Source organism: Aspergillus caelatus, assembly GCF_009193585.1.
Source record: "Aspergillus caelatus strain CBS 763.97 unplaced genomic scaffold BDV27scaffold_450, whole genome shotgun sequence".
In the NCBI taxonomy this organism is placed as follows: domain Eukaryota; kingdom Fungi; phylum Ascomycota; class Eurotiomycetes; order Eurotiales; family Aspergillaceae; genus Aspergillus; species Aspergillus caelatus.
Genome location: NW_022475713.1, coordinates 1 through 14,787, shown reverse-complemented (window position 1 = coordinate 14,787; position 14,787 = coordinate 1). Strand labels below are relative to the sequence as shown.

The window sequence follows — 14,787 nt, the reverse complement described above, 5'->3', positions numbered from 1 at the left end:
ATCTTATCTTAAAAACTGGTACATACCCTGGTCCATGCATGCCGGGATTTCCCTGGCCTCATGTGGTGCGCGCGAATAATGTCAGCACCAATGTATTCCCTACCTTGTTGCCTGCAGATTATCCATGCAAATGTTCCTTCATTTCCGGTTTGATCCTGTTCTTGAACAGCAAACTACCGAAACGGAAGAAGTCCTGACTCCGGAAGAATACCCAATTGTCCCGTGGATTGATGGGAACGCTGTGGTGGTAGAAATTGTATGAAACCGTAACACCGGTGCAGGTGTTCTGAGCCAATCTCCACCCCCACGTGGGTCTTCATCTGCCAGGGAAATTGCACTCTCAATAGTACGCCCCACTGGTCCATCTTGGGATTTTCCTTTCCAATTTATCCATTGTACATACTTATAGTAGCAAGTATCCCGAGTACAAAGTTACCGGAACTGCAGGGATCTATTTGAGGGCAATGTAAGGGAGCAAAGGATTGGCCAAATCCAGCAGAGGCCATTGCTCTACTTCGTACCAAGTACTACAACTAGTTAGTATGTATACGTTGGGGTACGTATCAATGTTCTGCAGTGAGCTGGACCCTTGGCCTTCTCAGGCATCCCCGGAGTCGATAACATGACGTAACCGACACCATCTCCAGTCATTCAATAGCCTCATGCGTCATGCTTTGGGGACCTTCTTTCCCTTAATGGTCTGGTGCTTTCGCTCTAGTGAGATTTTACTAATAAGCAAATCATGGAATGTATCTTATTAGGCAGTATTATATCTTTCGCCGATACAATCATTCCATTCCCTAACGTATCTATTGATGTCCCATGTGAATTTTTATTTTTTATATTTGATCTATACATTTTTTTGATGTCAACCCCACAATTGTTTTCTCCTAGGCCTCTTTCGGATGGCGCCCGACAAGTCTACGAAAGTGTTGTATAGCAATCCAAACATTCAATACTAGCTATGCAGATAAGGTATAGGCTAACTATCACCATAACATAGTAAAACTCAAGTCGATGCGAATCGATTTCAAATCGGAGCGATTGGAATGGTGTAAACATAGATTTAGCTGACAATAATCGAATGTATCACTATAGCCCCTTCTAGCAACTAGTAGAATATTCTCAAATACACGCTAAACTTCCCACCTCATCTACTACCACCGAAGGTCTTAGCAGTGGTTCGATCTAGAAACTAGATTCAAGTATAGGCAAGCCATGGAGAATATAATAGAACTCTTCCAACCTTTTGTGCATGTCCTCAAGGCACTGTCTCAGACATGAAATTCCACAACAGTAAGGATAGAGTATACTCAGTCAATAATCCAAAGCACAAAACATGTCCCTCCATGCCGTAAGACCGCTTCCGTACCTGCCTGGCCCGAATTATCATTTGTTCCTGGTACAGTTTGCATCTGGCTCGAAAGACTATATGTATATGCAGAGCGTAGCAAGGCAGTTGATGACCCCCTTACTGTCATAGTTCTTCACACCTCATGCTGTCTATATCAATTAATGGGAGACCTTCTTGCCCATGATGGTTTGCTAGCCTTATAACTAGGAAATGATACAGTATATCCTCGGCCACTTACCAAATCGAGTGTTGAAGGCTTCTCTCTCGATCCTAAGGCTTCCTCAGTGGAGATGCCCCCTTATACTTATTGTAGCTGGCTCAGGCGTGTTTGGTTCCTGATCTCTAATGTCACCATGTAATCATGTTCACCTTTTTCGGTGTCCTTAAGTTTATGAATTAAAGCCCCCCCGGTTCTATCGTGGTAGACATTGAAGCTTTCGGCCGTAAGGTCATGATGTTAGTTGACCGTCCACTCATATGAATAGTAGTGGATTGGCTGGTCTGTGGTGGTATATTCTGTTAAACCATACTCATCCATGTCTGTAAGTTGAAGTTCAATACATCTTATATTGGAACATGTCTTTGATACTACCATGATAATATCCCGAAACCAAGAGACTATTTTAGCACCGACCTATGAAGTTTCCATTCACTCCATATAATTTTCGAATCCATGGAACACGTAGAAATATAGTTAATACAGATAACTGGGTATCAAGAAACAATCACCACCTAACTGTCCGTTTTCTTTCCTTCAACATACTGTTTCAAATCCTGTACCCACGCCTCAAAGTTCTTCTTCAACTGTGCCCCAAACATCCACCGAACCACATACACAAGATACCCAACCTGCGCCTCCCAATTCCGCACCTCCGTGACACGCTTCGTCTGCCCATCTTCCCCCTGGACATCAAACTCCTCAACCTCATGAACCCTCTCCGCCGTCAAAAGGAATGCCGGCATGCTCCCCTTAGCCGTCAGATCCGCAACCCAAACAATCCGTCCAGGCTTGGGAGGATTGGCACTCGGTGGCTTAAATTCAGTCACGACGAGGCCCACATCTTGCTCACTGGTAGACGATGGATCCATATGGACATGGAAAGTCATTTTCGTCCCCATCTGTAGTTTCGGGGAAAGATCATCTGGAGTAGATTCAGAGTCGGACCCCGGCTGTTCGCGAATAGTGACTCGCGGGACGAATGTGTTCCACGAGGGCCAGGTGGAAGTATCAATTAGGACATCCCAGACGTCTTGGCAGGGGGCTGCGATCGACGTGGCGCTCTCGATATGCAACACTGCATCTGAGGCTGAGATGCTTGGTGTTGGTTTGGATGCCAGTGTCGTGGCAGATGATGGTGGGGTGGATGCCATTGTTAATGGATGAATTCGTTGTGTATAGTAGAAGTTGTTATAGGAGCTATGTTTGTTTGGGGTAATAATTGAAGGGAATTGGCTGGTTATTATAAGCTTTGACTTGCCCGGAAGTCTAGCCGAGTTCCAGTGACCTCATCTGAAATTCACGCTAGTTGCCGGGTGGGTCTAGTGCTGTGTTTATGGTAGTTTGTTTGCAACGCTACAGTCTGGAATTGAAATATACAATCGGTGAATAATCTTCTACCATTTAGAACATGCTGAACTGTTCAAAATTTACGTTACGACATTGATCATCTATATGCTTATTCGCGTTTTGGCGTGACCTCGCAATAGGTCATTGACGATCACTCTGGAGACCACTTCAAGGTTACTAAAGAGCTCAGACCAGAGCCAAGGAATAAGGTTATTTTTTGATTGAACCTTCTTTTCTAAAACGGTTTCTGCGCTACAAACCGAAGTCGAATGTAGTTGACTGTGAAGGAGCCATCGTGTTGATGCCTTCCGACGGCCTCGAGGACATCAACAGCATGTTTGACGGCTGCATTGCGTGCCTCCAGAGTCGGTAAGACCTGAAGGAAAGGCTCACAGAAAAGGCGGATCCTTTAACTTGGTTAGTGACCAATTTAGTCAAAATCAAAGACACTCGGGATATATATACCATCCTTCAATCCCGCCTTCTCTATGATCTGTCAGTTTCGTTTGTCTGAGTTCTGCCTCACCCTTGACCCACTGAAAGCCTCCCCCTTCAAGAAGCTGTTTCATAGCTTCTTGGGAAGGGAACCACCAAGGCGAAGCTGCTCGGGCTTCTTCAACAGGAATCCCTTGAATGACCAGAGCACTGACGATTGCCGCATGCACCTCGGCTACGTTACCGAGCGCGCCCGATTCACTCACAAAAAGCCCACCTGGCTTGAGCGCATTGAAGCAGCCCTTGATCGTGTTCGACCGGGTTTCGGGGTCGCGCAAGATCCAATGTAAGGCGGCGTTCGAGAAGACTTTGTCAAATTTCCCGTCAGTGAGATCGGACACTTGATCCAAATGTCGGCAGTCTACAACGCGGGATTCAATATCAGGATATGTTTTCTGGAAGTGCTCTAACATATTCGTCGAGGCGTCGACTCCAACGATCCGTTTAACATGAGGGGCTAATTTGGCAGTTAGGACGCCATCCCCACAGCCGATATCGAGTACTTCATCTGTTGTACATCAGCAATTTAAAATCAAACATGGCATTTTCATCCCGCAAAGGAGCTTACCAGTAGACTTGGGATCGAGCCAAGAAACAATCTTCTCTGTTAAGGTAGCAACGAATGGAGCCACTTTGTTGCCGTAAACATCGGCTGACCAGATGTCGGCTTTCTGCTCCTGTGTGGTCATTATGCGCTACTTTCCACGAAACTAAAGCTGGATGAATGATACTTATTTAACAGTTATCCCCGGTTACTAGAGCATTTATAAGTACATTAGTAGGGTGACATCAGAATAGATCTGGACCGACATCGGAGGGTGTAAGCATTGATCGATCTACAGAAGAGTGAGCGGGAGGTTCCGTGCTCGCCGGCCGCTGCTAACCGCAGTTTTACTCCATACAACAATGAAAACAGCAGGGAAGGACGAGGTGACATCTGCAAGCCAGAGCGTGACTCTCTCACCGATATCGGGCCCGGTGCTAGCCCTAATTCCCCTTTGTTCTTCCTTTCTTCATAGTGCATCATATACTGGTAAAACATGCTGTCCAGAGATTGTTTCTCGCTCTTATATTACCAACTCAAACGGATGTATGGGCTTCTATTAGTCAACAAGTTCGTGGATTTGTTTTCCATAATACACCGATGCCCCTCAACTAGTGAGATGGCTCGATTGCTGAATAGATTGTAGTTTTGTCGCTTGGGATTGGCTTGGTACATTTACTGGGACCACGTACATTGTCATTATATCTGTCAGCACATGCTGGATTGGCCCCAATAATTGCAGACCATGCTTCAGGTTCTGAGATCGTGTAATGATTCGCGGTCCTTGTTGGGCCAAATGCGAACCATTTGTTGAAACTATAACCACAGTTGCAATTTGTAGTACACATGAGTCGATGTAGTACGTAACTCGAAGCCTCGAATACATAGCAAAGTTCTAGAGGTGAACTAGATACGATTGAGGGTGAGCGTCGTTATATCCTTCTTGTAGCTACAATTATGTTAACCTTAGGTGTTGTCTTTCACTGTCGGGCATGGATTCACCGTCTTATTGCTATACTGCTATGACGTTAAAACAATGTCCTACGAAGCAATTCAACTGTTTGTTCCTTGTTCCTTGTCCCTTGTTGGACAGCTCTTCCCAACGGTGTATCGCATCCGCATCGGCAGCTTCGTATATTCGAAACGCACAGTTACCTGATGTGTTCATTGTAGCCTGAATGTTATGTGGGTTACTAGCCCAAATGAACAATTCTTTTACTTATTTCTAGGAAGAACGTAATGATAGGGTGTAGTTTGACGTACAAAGAGAACTACTCACATATCCCCTCTTCTGGCCACCGATTGCATGCATAGTAACCCTAGTCTTCATCGGCGCCATGTTTCTCTTGTACTCGCGGTGTTCTGATTAATTCTAAAAGAGTGCTAGCTCTTGACACAACGAAACACCGTAGGTCATTGATCAGTAGTAAAATCAAAGATGGCTGCTTACATTTAGAATCTGCTCCACAAGCTCTTCCCATTACTCCGTTGGGGGCACATTTCCAGTTTCGATAAGCTCATGAGTCGCTTGAATGCGCCTATGGATGCCGTGGAGTTCATTCAAAGTGTACATCTGCGAGGGGATCGCCGCCCCGTGCGTAATAAACAACGCTAATAAGAGTACAGGGGTTAGCTTATACACTTTACTTGGAAAAATCTTAAAAGGAGCTAGTAGCCAGATGATAGCACTGTCAAGATTACCCTCCTTGGTAGTCAGGGTAGTGCCTTGGATTGGGAACCATATATTGTATCATTTAATACACGTCTGTCATGCTAGAATAGTTCATAGTAAAATTCTGTAGACCTGAGGTCCTGACTCCGGTGATGAGGAACAAATTTATTCAGCCAGAGCCAGGGGACGCTTAAAGCTTCAGTTTACTCTTGGCTGAGCTCAGTTTCTGTTTATTCGACTGGTCGTGTCGTATGAAATTAGAAGTACTACCCATCTGACTATTGCGATTAAAGTGTTGCTATTGGAGGTGAATATGGCCAAACAAACATTTTGAGAATCACTATGGATCGCTCGAACTCAAGTACTAACTCTTCGGCGCTTCATATCGTATCGTACGCTTAGCATGACTGCTGCTAAGGAGATGTCTAACAGGCACCTTGTCCTAAATACGATTTGACGCTCCCTGGGATGGCCCAAACACCAACAAAACAACAACAACAACACAGTTACGTAGCAATATACAAGCATTGGACCGACATTAGGGTTTAAAAGACCTTTGGGGATCAAGGCAGGTACTGACTACTAACTATACCGCAGATCCGCAGCCAAGATTAAGAGGCATTTAGTCTACGGCATAATTTCTCCACCAATTCCAGGCCGAGCTGTGGGGCTAAGACATGGCTTCTTAACAATTCAACATCAATTTCTCCGGGCAGTGGGTCATGTAACTACTGGTTGAGGTCATATCGTTTCAAGCAAAGACAATTTAATGCTTCGGACAGCGGTGTACCTCCATCTGAGTGAGCATATAAAGACCAACGACCCGGCAGGATGGCCGTATAGTTATCCCCTAATATCTTTGTCAGTGATTATTGTCTCTCCAAACGGCATACACTATGCTAATCTCCAAGACAGCCTTTCTGGCTTTTCTATTTTATTCCGTACCCCTAGCACACGGTGCAGAAGGAAATAGCTCTTCGCCCGATTCCCGAGGCCGTCGGTGTGTGGTACGCTCTTCCAATGGCACTGCAGATGACTCCCCCGAAGTGTCCAGAGCTTTCGCGCAATGCGCGACCAACTCAGTCATTGTCTTCCAGGAAGGCGTGGATTATAATATTTTCCAACCGATTAAAGCCACAAATCTGAGCAATGTGGAGATACAGATGCATGGAAACCTGCATCTTCCGCAAAACATCTCGGCGGTGCGGGATATTGTTAATGCAGGCACCTCTACTTGGTTTACTTTGGAAGGCCCCCGTGTGGATTGGACTGGGCCCGAAGATGTAAACAATGGTTGGATTAAATCATACGGCCAGGCCTGGTGGGACGCAAACCCTCCCAGTGGCACTGGAATCTCCGGCCGGCCTCATCTCATGAGCTACAAAACCAGCCAGGCGTCAATTAAATACTTCAGGTCTGGCAAGCCGATTGCTTGGAACATGAAGCTTCATGGAGAAGATATTACCGTCAGCCATGCCATTGTGGACGCTTCCTCCACTGGCAGCTTCCCATTCAACACCGATGCTTTTGACGTTCAGGGTACCAATATCCGCATTTCTGACAGCATTATGTATAATGGCGACGATGCGATCGCCGTCGGATCCGATTCACATAACATTGCATTCGAGAGAAATACGATTGGCTACCAATCCCATGGTATGAGCATCGGATCACTAGGAAAGGATCCCTCGGCAATTGTCAACATTACCAACCTCAGATTCGAGGACGTGACCGTGATTGATGCCCTGTACGCTGCTCGCTTCAAGTCCTGGACGGGTGGCCAGGGGCTTGTCAAGAATGTGACTTGGAAAAACATCCGTGTATACAACGTAACGTTCCCAATTTTTGTAACCCAGAGTTACTACGACCAAAGCGTCTCGCGCGATGGTGTTGACACCGAGTCCTCAGTGATGATGGAGGACTTTACCTGGGAAGACTTTTCCGGCTCAATCAACTCATATCAACCCGGCGATGGATCATGCGCAACCGATCCTTGCTGGTATAACGCTGGACTTCCAAACCTGAAGCACACGGAGGCAGTCGTAATAGAGTGCAACACGGACAAATCCTGTAAGAACTTTGTTACAAAGAACATCCAGCTTTATCCACAAGATCTGGAGCCAGCCAGCGTCATCTGCATGAAGGCTACGGTAGAGCTGAATCCAAACCTAGGGTTCAGCTGCAACAATGGGACATTTACTTCATCATAACCTCTCGATATCCATAGCCATTGAGAGATCTCATGTATATAGATCCACGTGCTTTCCACATCTGTCAATCATTCGTCAATACGCAATGTGACCGTGACTCTCAGAAGTTGTACTTTCCCGGACGGTTGGACGCAACCCGCGACTTCCCTCCATGACATGCATGTAGCCAGTACTTAATATCCTCTCGAATCTCAGATTCTCACAATCCAACCATCTCTCTTATCTCGATCTGTCATTTGCTTTTCTAACAATCGCTACCGTGACTACAGCCATTCGTTATTCTTCCCTTACTCTCAGCCATATTACTTACTACTCCATGCTACAGCCATTTCCCAGGTTCTATATCATTAGACCTCAAGGTTCACTGGTACCCTTGATCCCAGTCGACGAGCTACCGACGTGGATTCAGGTCGGAAACTGGGACTGGAATGATATGTCATTGTTTACTGCCATGGCTCCTGCTAGTTCCAGCTCTCTCCCACGCGTCGGCGAATACGACGTCGTCTGCCACCACTGCAACGCCAGTGTCGATAGTCTTCATCGAAGCGTCTCGGAGCAAAGTGGAAAGACTGGAAATAGCTCTCAGATCCCCTCCTTACCACTTACGAAACCGAACAAGATCTACGCCGGTGCATTTCTTTCACAATCATCACAGGAGGCACTTTCACCTCTGGCATCGAGCTATCTAATGTCCTTGAAACAACCACTCTTTCACACGCCTGGATACCCTGCATGCTTCACAGAACTTCCTTTTTATGCGAACCTGCAGAGCCCTTTTGTTGGAATGTGTCTCATCAACATTAAAGACTGCTGCCAAAGGATTCGAGCGAGGAAGGCCGAAACTCGAGCAGGGAGGGCGCTAAGACAGCCATGGAACGCAGAAAATCAGGCACAAAACGGTGATGGTTCACCTCCGGATTCTACAACTCCTCTAACTCCTACCAACTTGCCAAGCGCTTCAAATGTGCAGAATGCTGTGGCTGGTCCGAGTGGTCAGGGTCAAATCCAAAATAACCAGGGGCATGGAGTGGACGACGACGACGACGACGAGATCAGGCCGGCACCAGTAGGCAACAATGCAGGCAATGCATCTATCGCACCTTTTCAAGCTGATGGGATCCAGGAAACGGGACAAATTCCTGTACCAAAGGCTCCATTAAGTTCCAAGCCACAAGAGTCCGATCGTCCTGTTAGACAGGAAACGCAACCAGTTCCTATACAGGGGGCCCCGTCGAAGTCTGCGCCACAGGAGCCCGAACGTCTTGCTAGACAGCAAACGCAGCCAGTTCCTATACCAGGGGCCTCATCGAGGTCCGAGTCACAAGAATCCAATCGCTCTCCTAAGCATAAGACGGACTCACCCCCATGCCAGAAACAGGCACTCCAGCAATTCCAAGTCGACCAGTCACCCATTTTCCCATTTTCACCTTCCGAAGCCAGTCTAGATAGCAAATTGAGGATAGGCACTCCATCTGCTAGAAAAGAGGATATGGACATGTATGATATCTCACGTCGCTCATGGGCTGCTTCACCTCAACCTACAAAATCGTCGCAGCCGCAAGCAGCCTCAGAAAGAACTTTCGAAGGCGGTTCGGCCTAAAAAGAAATCATCAATCTGTCGGTGGAAAACATACACAGATGGCGTTGGAACTCCACAGATTGCATAACTATAAGATTGAATGTGTGTACTCTTTTTGATTTGCTTATTACTATTACTGGCTACCGCCATTACTAGCTTTTGTTCTCCACACAGCTTTTTGATCACTGTACTTCATTAATTAGGTAAATCCTAAAGGTTGCTAATAGTCCAATGTTGATTAGTTCCTCTGGTTGAAGTACAAGTCGCGATCTTTACAGTTGCTATAGCCTCCGTAGCCCACCGGGCGTCTACTAGACATGGTTTGCACCTAATATGTGCAGGTATGGAACCGGATAGACACTGCTGTAAAATCTACAAGGTGATGTCGTTGAAACATCATATACGGAAGAAACAAGGATGGTATATCCAAGAAATCAAAACCAAACCATCAAAAATCAAGCACAGAAAAAGGGTATCTATATCTATCTCTATTCTCTCCCAAAGACCCAACAATAAAAGTCTCCCCCAGATCAACCCCGACCAACAGAAAAACTCCTCCCGGAAGGCCTCAACCCCCGCTGAGAATGTGTCTCCTCGGCACAGTTGTCCGCCGAATTCAAATCCCAATGAACCTCACTCACAACCTGAATCCCATCCACATCCGGATGTCGATGCATACTCGGCTCCCTCCCATCATTATTCGTAGAACAATTCCCCGTCACACTAGCCGAGTAGCTATGATTCGCGAACCGGAACGGATTCGGTGTATCCAGGGCCTTCAATGCCGGTCTCTCCGATTGGCAGCGGCTGCGGTCTTGGGAGAGGAAGAGACGCGGACAGATGTGTACCATTATCGGGCGGAGAGGGGGTAAACAGGCGCATATTATGGCGACGCTGGATTCGATGAAGGACCAGTTTGCTGCTGCGGCGTTGTATTCTGGTATTTGTTAGTTAGTGGGTGTTTTGGGTTGGATTGGAGTTGTATTGTGGGGATATATGTACTTGTTCGGTCTGTACTTTGGATCATTTCAACGAGAGCTGTTAGGCGGACTATGCTTACTGCGCAGCCACTGGATAAAAAAAAAAAAAAAAGGTTATTGTTAGTTTGAAACCCTGGTAGAAGGGAGACAGTAGAAGTTAGAAGTTGAAAAGGGTAGACGAACAATGTCCCCAATGCAAAAACCAAGATCAACGCTATCTTCTGCTTCCTGGGTAATTGGAGCTTGGCCAGTAGCGGCATGGGCAGAATGACGATAGTCATGTCGGTGACTATCTGGAGGGCAGCGTTAAGACTCCAGAGGACTTTCTTGGGGATACAGTTATGGGGACTGGAGATATCCCACGCGCCACGGATAGGGATGCACATGAAGAAGGAGGCGAAAACCATCCAGAGGCCACTGATGATGACGAAGACCAAGACGATGTAAAGGACGATTTGATAGGTTCTTAGCGGGAATAGGCGCAGATATAACAGCACCATTGAGGCCTTGGTTAGGTTGAGACTTAAATTGTATAATGGGACGCTGGCCCATAAGGCCTGGCTCAGATGTGTTAGGTATGGTGTGGATATTTATAGTGGGTACAGGGTACTGCATAGTAGGATGTACCTTGAGTTGACTCTCAACTGTCTCCAGGCTGAGTAAATGCATGCTTTGTCCCAGGCCATGGCGGACCTCTGATGTTCCAATATTAGTGGCGTTTGGGAAAGAACATAAGTGACTGGCTGATGCTTACCTATCATGATACAGACGAATAACCCGATCTCTGAGAGCTGGGGTGGTTTTCATTAATTCCATAGAATGTCCGTCGTATCATTTGACACATACCAGGGCAAACGCAATTACCAGATCATCCCAGCCCGCAGTCCGGACGAAATAGACTCGAGTGAATAAGCGTAAAACGACAATCACTATCGATATCACGAGAAAGGTCACGGCAACTGGTACCACGTACATCCTGCGACTTGATGGTGGTCACCACAGTGTGGCTGCATGGTTTGACCCTCGGTAGAATATCTTTTCGAAATTCGTTCTGTCCTGACATGGCTTGAGGGGTTTCAAGCAGGCACAGAAACTTCTTCCAAGCATTTGTGGCCAATTGTTCAGCCATTGACGAAAGCAATGCATATTCAAAAAATCAATTGCGTCAAGAGTCCGGGAAATTCTTAGCCCTATTACCCCATTGGGCAATCCGGTGGCTGCATCCATGGTTCCCGCTCTGCATGATTCAAGCGGCCACAGACGAGAGGGCGTTCAGGAGTCAGACCCAAGGAGTCCATTGGGCTGGGCCCTCAGGGGCAACTGATTTACGCTCTATAATGTGGGAACGCTATTATACGAATGCACAAAAGAAGGAGCGAGTCGGTGATATCCTACGGGGAATCCATAAAGAGAATAAGGTACATAATTGCAAAGTAAAATGTACATTGAAGTCGTTTGTTATATGCTATCTTTACCCCGTCATGACTGCAGCCTTTCGGGCTGCACGCTAGAATTTATAGTAACTTAAAAAACATTATTAAACCCGCAAAGCCCTTACAGTCTAGACTTCAGGTTGCTCTTCAGCCTCCGCTCAACAGCCTCCATGTACTCGCGGGTGGTGACCCACGCCTCACGGTCCTTGCGGCCGCAGGCAAGAGCCAGGTCCTTGGTCATGATGCCCTCGTCGTTCACGACTTCGATACAGGCACGCTCCAACTCCTCGGCGAAAGCAACCACGTCGGGGGTCTCGTCGAGCTTACCACGCTGCACAAGACCACGGGTCCAGGCAAAGATGGAGGCAATAGGGTTGGTCGAGGTCTCACGGCCCTTCTGGTGCTCACGGTAGTGGCGGGTCACGGTACCGTGAGCGGCTTCAGACTCAAAGGCGTCACCGCTGGGGGTGGTCAGAGTAGAGGTCATCAGACCCAGAGAGCCGAAACCCTGGGCGACGATGTCCGACTGAACATCACCATCGTAGTCTAGTTACCCTCAGTTAGAACGTTGCTCTCGGTCAAACGGTCCAGGCCAGGACAAGTCACTTACTCTTAAGAGCCATAACGAAGCCACCCTCGCTCTTGATCATCTGAGCGACCATATCGTCGATGAGACGGTGCTCATACCAGATGTTCTTGGCCTCGAAATCCTTCCGGTAGGTGGTCTCGTAGATCTCCTGGAAGATATCCTTGAAGCGACCGTCGTACTTCTTCAGGATGGTGTTCTTGGTGCTCATGTACAGAGGCAGACCCTTCAGCAAGGCCATCTGGAAACTGGCGTGAGCGAAGCCTTGGATGGACTCGTCAGTGTTGTACTGAGTCTGAGTAACACCACCGCCCTGGAAGTCGTAGACCTTGACGGTCTCAGGCTCGCCATTGACAGGGGTGTAGACCAGCTCAAGCTTGCCAGGGCCGGGAATCACACGGTCAGTGGCACGGTACTGGTCACCGAATGCGTGACGTCCAATGATGATAGGCTTGGTCCACCCGGGCACGAGACGGGGAACGCGGGGAATGATGATGGGTTCACGGAAGACAGTTCCGCCGCTACAAGTGATGTTAGTGATCATGCACCAGGGTAGCGCAAGCCATGCAGGTTTAGCAGTACGTACAGAATGTTTCTGATGGTTCCGTTGGGAGAAAGCCACACTAAAGGAAGCCCAGGTTAACGAGCATGTACGATGCGATTGTTCAATCCGGCACCTACTCTTCTTCAACTTGAACTCCTCAACACGAGCTTCATCGGGGGTGATAGTAGCACACTTGACACCAACACCATATTTCTTGATGGCCTCTGCGGCCTCAACGGTGACCTGGTCATCGGTCTGGTCACGGTATTCAAGTCCCTGCAAAGGTGTCAGCTTCACGAAAACTCCACGCAAACTGCGCCGGGATCACAATCATACCAGGTCGTAGTACTTGAGATCAATATCAAGGTAACTGGGCTCGGAAGTTAGCTATATTGTGCCGTCGGTAAAGAGCACAGGTCATCATAGGCTTACGGCAAGATCAACTATGAGGAAGAAGCACGTCAGTCTCAGGGTTCGGGGAGGAACGGCCCGCATGCGGGAATCATGCAAGACCAGGGACCGCGGTTACTAACCTTCTCTCTGATCTCCTGCCAGATAATACGGGTCATCTAAGAAAAGCAAAAAAAGTGGTCAGCCACATGTGAAATGCCATGACACGGACAGATTTTGGTTGGCCGAGCGCTCGTGATCCTCGGGAAGATTGGCGCTGCGTGGCCAGGAAACATGGAGACGTCTCGCCGTGTTTCCCCGCGTTTGCGCCAGGTCATGACGAAAATGAAATGGACGGGGTTGAGGCATATAAGAAGAAGGGCGCGCCCTGCGGCTGGGCCAAGTCTAGATTGTCGAACTTACCTCATCTCCGTCCAGTTCCACCACTGGGTTCTTAACCTTGATCTTGGGGCCTTCAGTTGCCATGGTGCGGGCCTGTGTCCACTGCAAAGGAGAGATTCCGGTCTGGCGGGGGGAGATAATACGAGGAAGCTGGGACGAAGCGAGGGGTCTCTGAGCGCGAGGAGTAGCAGCAGTCGAGAAAGAGGAAGAAGACGAAGAGGAAATGTAAGAAGAAGAAGAGCGGGACATCGAGCGATAAGCGGAGGAAGAGAGAGGGGCAGACAGAGGGGAGGCGACAGCGCGGCGAACCGACGCGGAATGGAGCCGAAGGGAATTCATCATTTTGATCGGACCTGATGCCTTGGATACCCAAGCGGATTAATGATCGGTAATCGCAACTCCCAGGAAAACTTCCCTGCTTACCTATTCAGGTCTGGGGTACACCAAAAGGCGAATAACGTATACCCGAGGGAATCGCTTGAAGCTTTTCGGTTGGAAGGAGAGGGCGGGCGGTGGAGTCGGTAGCTCCCGTCACGCCGGAGAAAGCTGCTGATAGATGGATATACCACGGGGGAGATCGGAGCTCCGGAAAATATGTTTAGTTCCCAAGTGGAACGGTAATTAGTCGTAGGGATCTGGGGGGAAGGTAGGGGAAAAGAGTACAGGAGAGAAAGGGAATTCGAAGGATAAAAGAAGTTGACCAAGTCAGGACTTTTTATCTGGCCCAAAGCAGAAGTCTTTATCCCCGGCCCTCTTGACTCAATTGTTTTGGTCGTGACTTCCTTTTCCGCCCACCGTATGAAAGCCCCTACGCCGAAGCCGGCCGGAAATTTCCCACTACTCCCCGTAAAGAATGAGAGGGACAGACAATGGATCCTCGGTCCATCCCCATATAACGTACTATCCTTACGGAGTAACTACTACTAGTACCCTTTCGCAAATGAGAGCAACCATGCCGGTGGTCGGTACTTATGGTTATTACTACATACCGGACTGCTATTAAATCATGCTTTTCTAGTTTTTAAATAATT

The 14,787-nt window shown here is 47.8% G+C and overlaps 7 protein-coding genes across 7 annotated transcripts; 3 read left to right on the top strand and 4 right to left on the bottom strand.

The window, feature by feature from the left end:
- Positions 1-17: 17 nt before the first annotated feature.
- Positions 18-289, top strand: BDV27DRAFT_139267 (uncharacterized protein). The gene has a single exon (XM_032069418.1). It carries the CDS (start codon positions 39-41, stop codon positions 195-197), a length of 159 nt encoding a protein of 52 aa, XP_031920558.1. The 5' UTR covers positions 18-38; the 3' UTR covers positions 198-289.
- Positions 290-1,975: 1,686 nt separating this feature from the next.
- Positions 1,976-2,758, bottom strand: BDV27DRAFT_139266 (SRPBCC domain-containing protein). Its single transcript, XM_032069417.1, has one exon. The coding sequence runs from the start codon at positions 2,723-2,725 to the stop codon at positions 2,087-2,089; it is 639 nt and encodes a 212-aa protein (XP_031920557.1). The 5' UTR covers positions 2,726-2,758; the 3' UTR covers positions 1,976-2,086.
- A 219-nt stretch (positions 2,759-2,977) lies between these two features.
- Positions 2,978-4,244, bottom strand: BDV27DRAFT_170513 (class I SAM-dependent methyltransferase; the record flags this gene model as incomplete). Its single annotated transcript, XM_032075314.1, has 4 exons — positions 2,978-3,328; positions 3,387-3,924; positions 4,013-4,126; positions 4,223-4,244. 4 exons carry the CDS (start codon positions 4,242-4,244, stop codon positions 3,157-3,159), a joined length of 846 nt encoding a protein of 281 aa, XP_031920556.1. The 3' UTR covers positions 2,978-3,156.
- A 2,284-nt stretch (positions 4,245-6,528) lies between these two features.
- On the top strand, positions 6,529-7,842 carry pgxC (putative extracellular exo-polygalacturonase; the record flags this gene model as incomplete). Its single annotated transcript, XM_032073704.1, has 1 exon — positions 6,529-7,842. The coding sequence occupies one exon, from the start codon at positions 6,529-6,531 to the stop codon at positions 7,840-7,842; it is 1,314 nt and encodes a 437-aa protein (XP_031920555.1).
- Positions 7,843-8,293: 451 nt separating this feature from the next.
- BDV27DRAFT_164483 (uncharacterized protein) lies at positions 8,294-9,442 on the top strand (the record flags this gene model as incomplete). Its single annotated transcript, XM_032073703.1, has 1 exon — positions 8,294-9,442. One exon carries the CDS (start codon positions 8,294-8,296, stop codon positions 9,440-9,442), a length of 1,149 nt encoding a protein of 382 aa, XP_031920554.1.
- Positions 9,443-9,951: 509 nt separating this feature from the next.
- On the bottom strand, positions 9,952-11,376 carry BDV27DRAFT_151293 (uncharacterized protein; the record flags this gene model as incomplete). Its single annotated transcript, XM_032071345.1, has 5 exons — positions 9,952-10,358; positions 10,424-10,491; positions 10,585-10,958; positions 11,029-11,094; positions 11,248-11,376. 5 exons carry the CDS (start codon positions 11,374-11,376, stop codon positions 9,952-9,954), a joined length of 1,044 nt encoding a protein of 347 aa, XP_031920553.1.
- A 579-nt stretch (positions 11,377-11,955) lies between these two features.
- On the bottom strand, positions 11,956-14,098 carry BDV27DRAFT_151292 (NADP-dependent isocitrate dehydrogenase; the record flags this gene model as incomplete). Its single annotated transcript, XM_032071344.1, has 7 exons — positions 11,956-12,380; positions 12,445-12,941; positions 13,007-13,043; positions 13,102-13,240; positions 13,301-13,351; positions 13,498-13,533; positions 13,778-14,098. 7 exons carry the CDS (start codon positions 14,096-14,098, stop codon positions 11,956-11,958), a joined length of 1,506 nt encoding a protein of 501 aa, XP_031920552.1.
- Between the last annotated feature and the right edge of the window lie 689 nt (positions 14,099-14,787).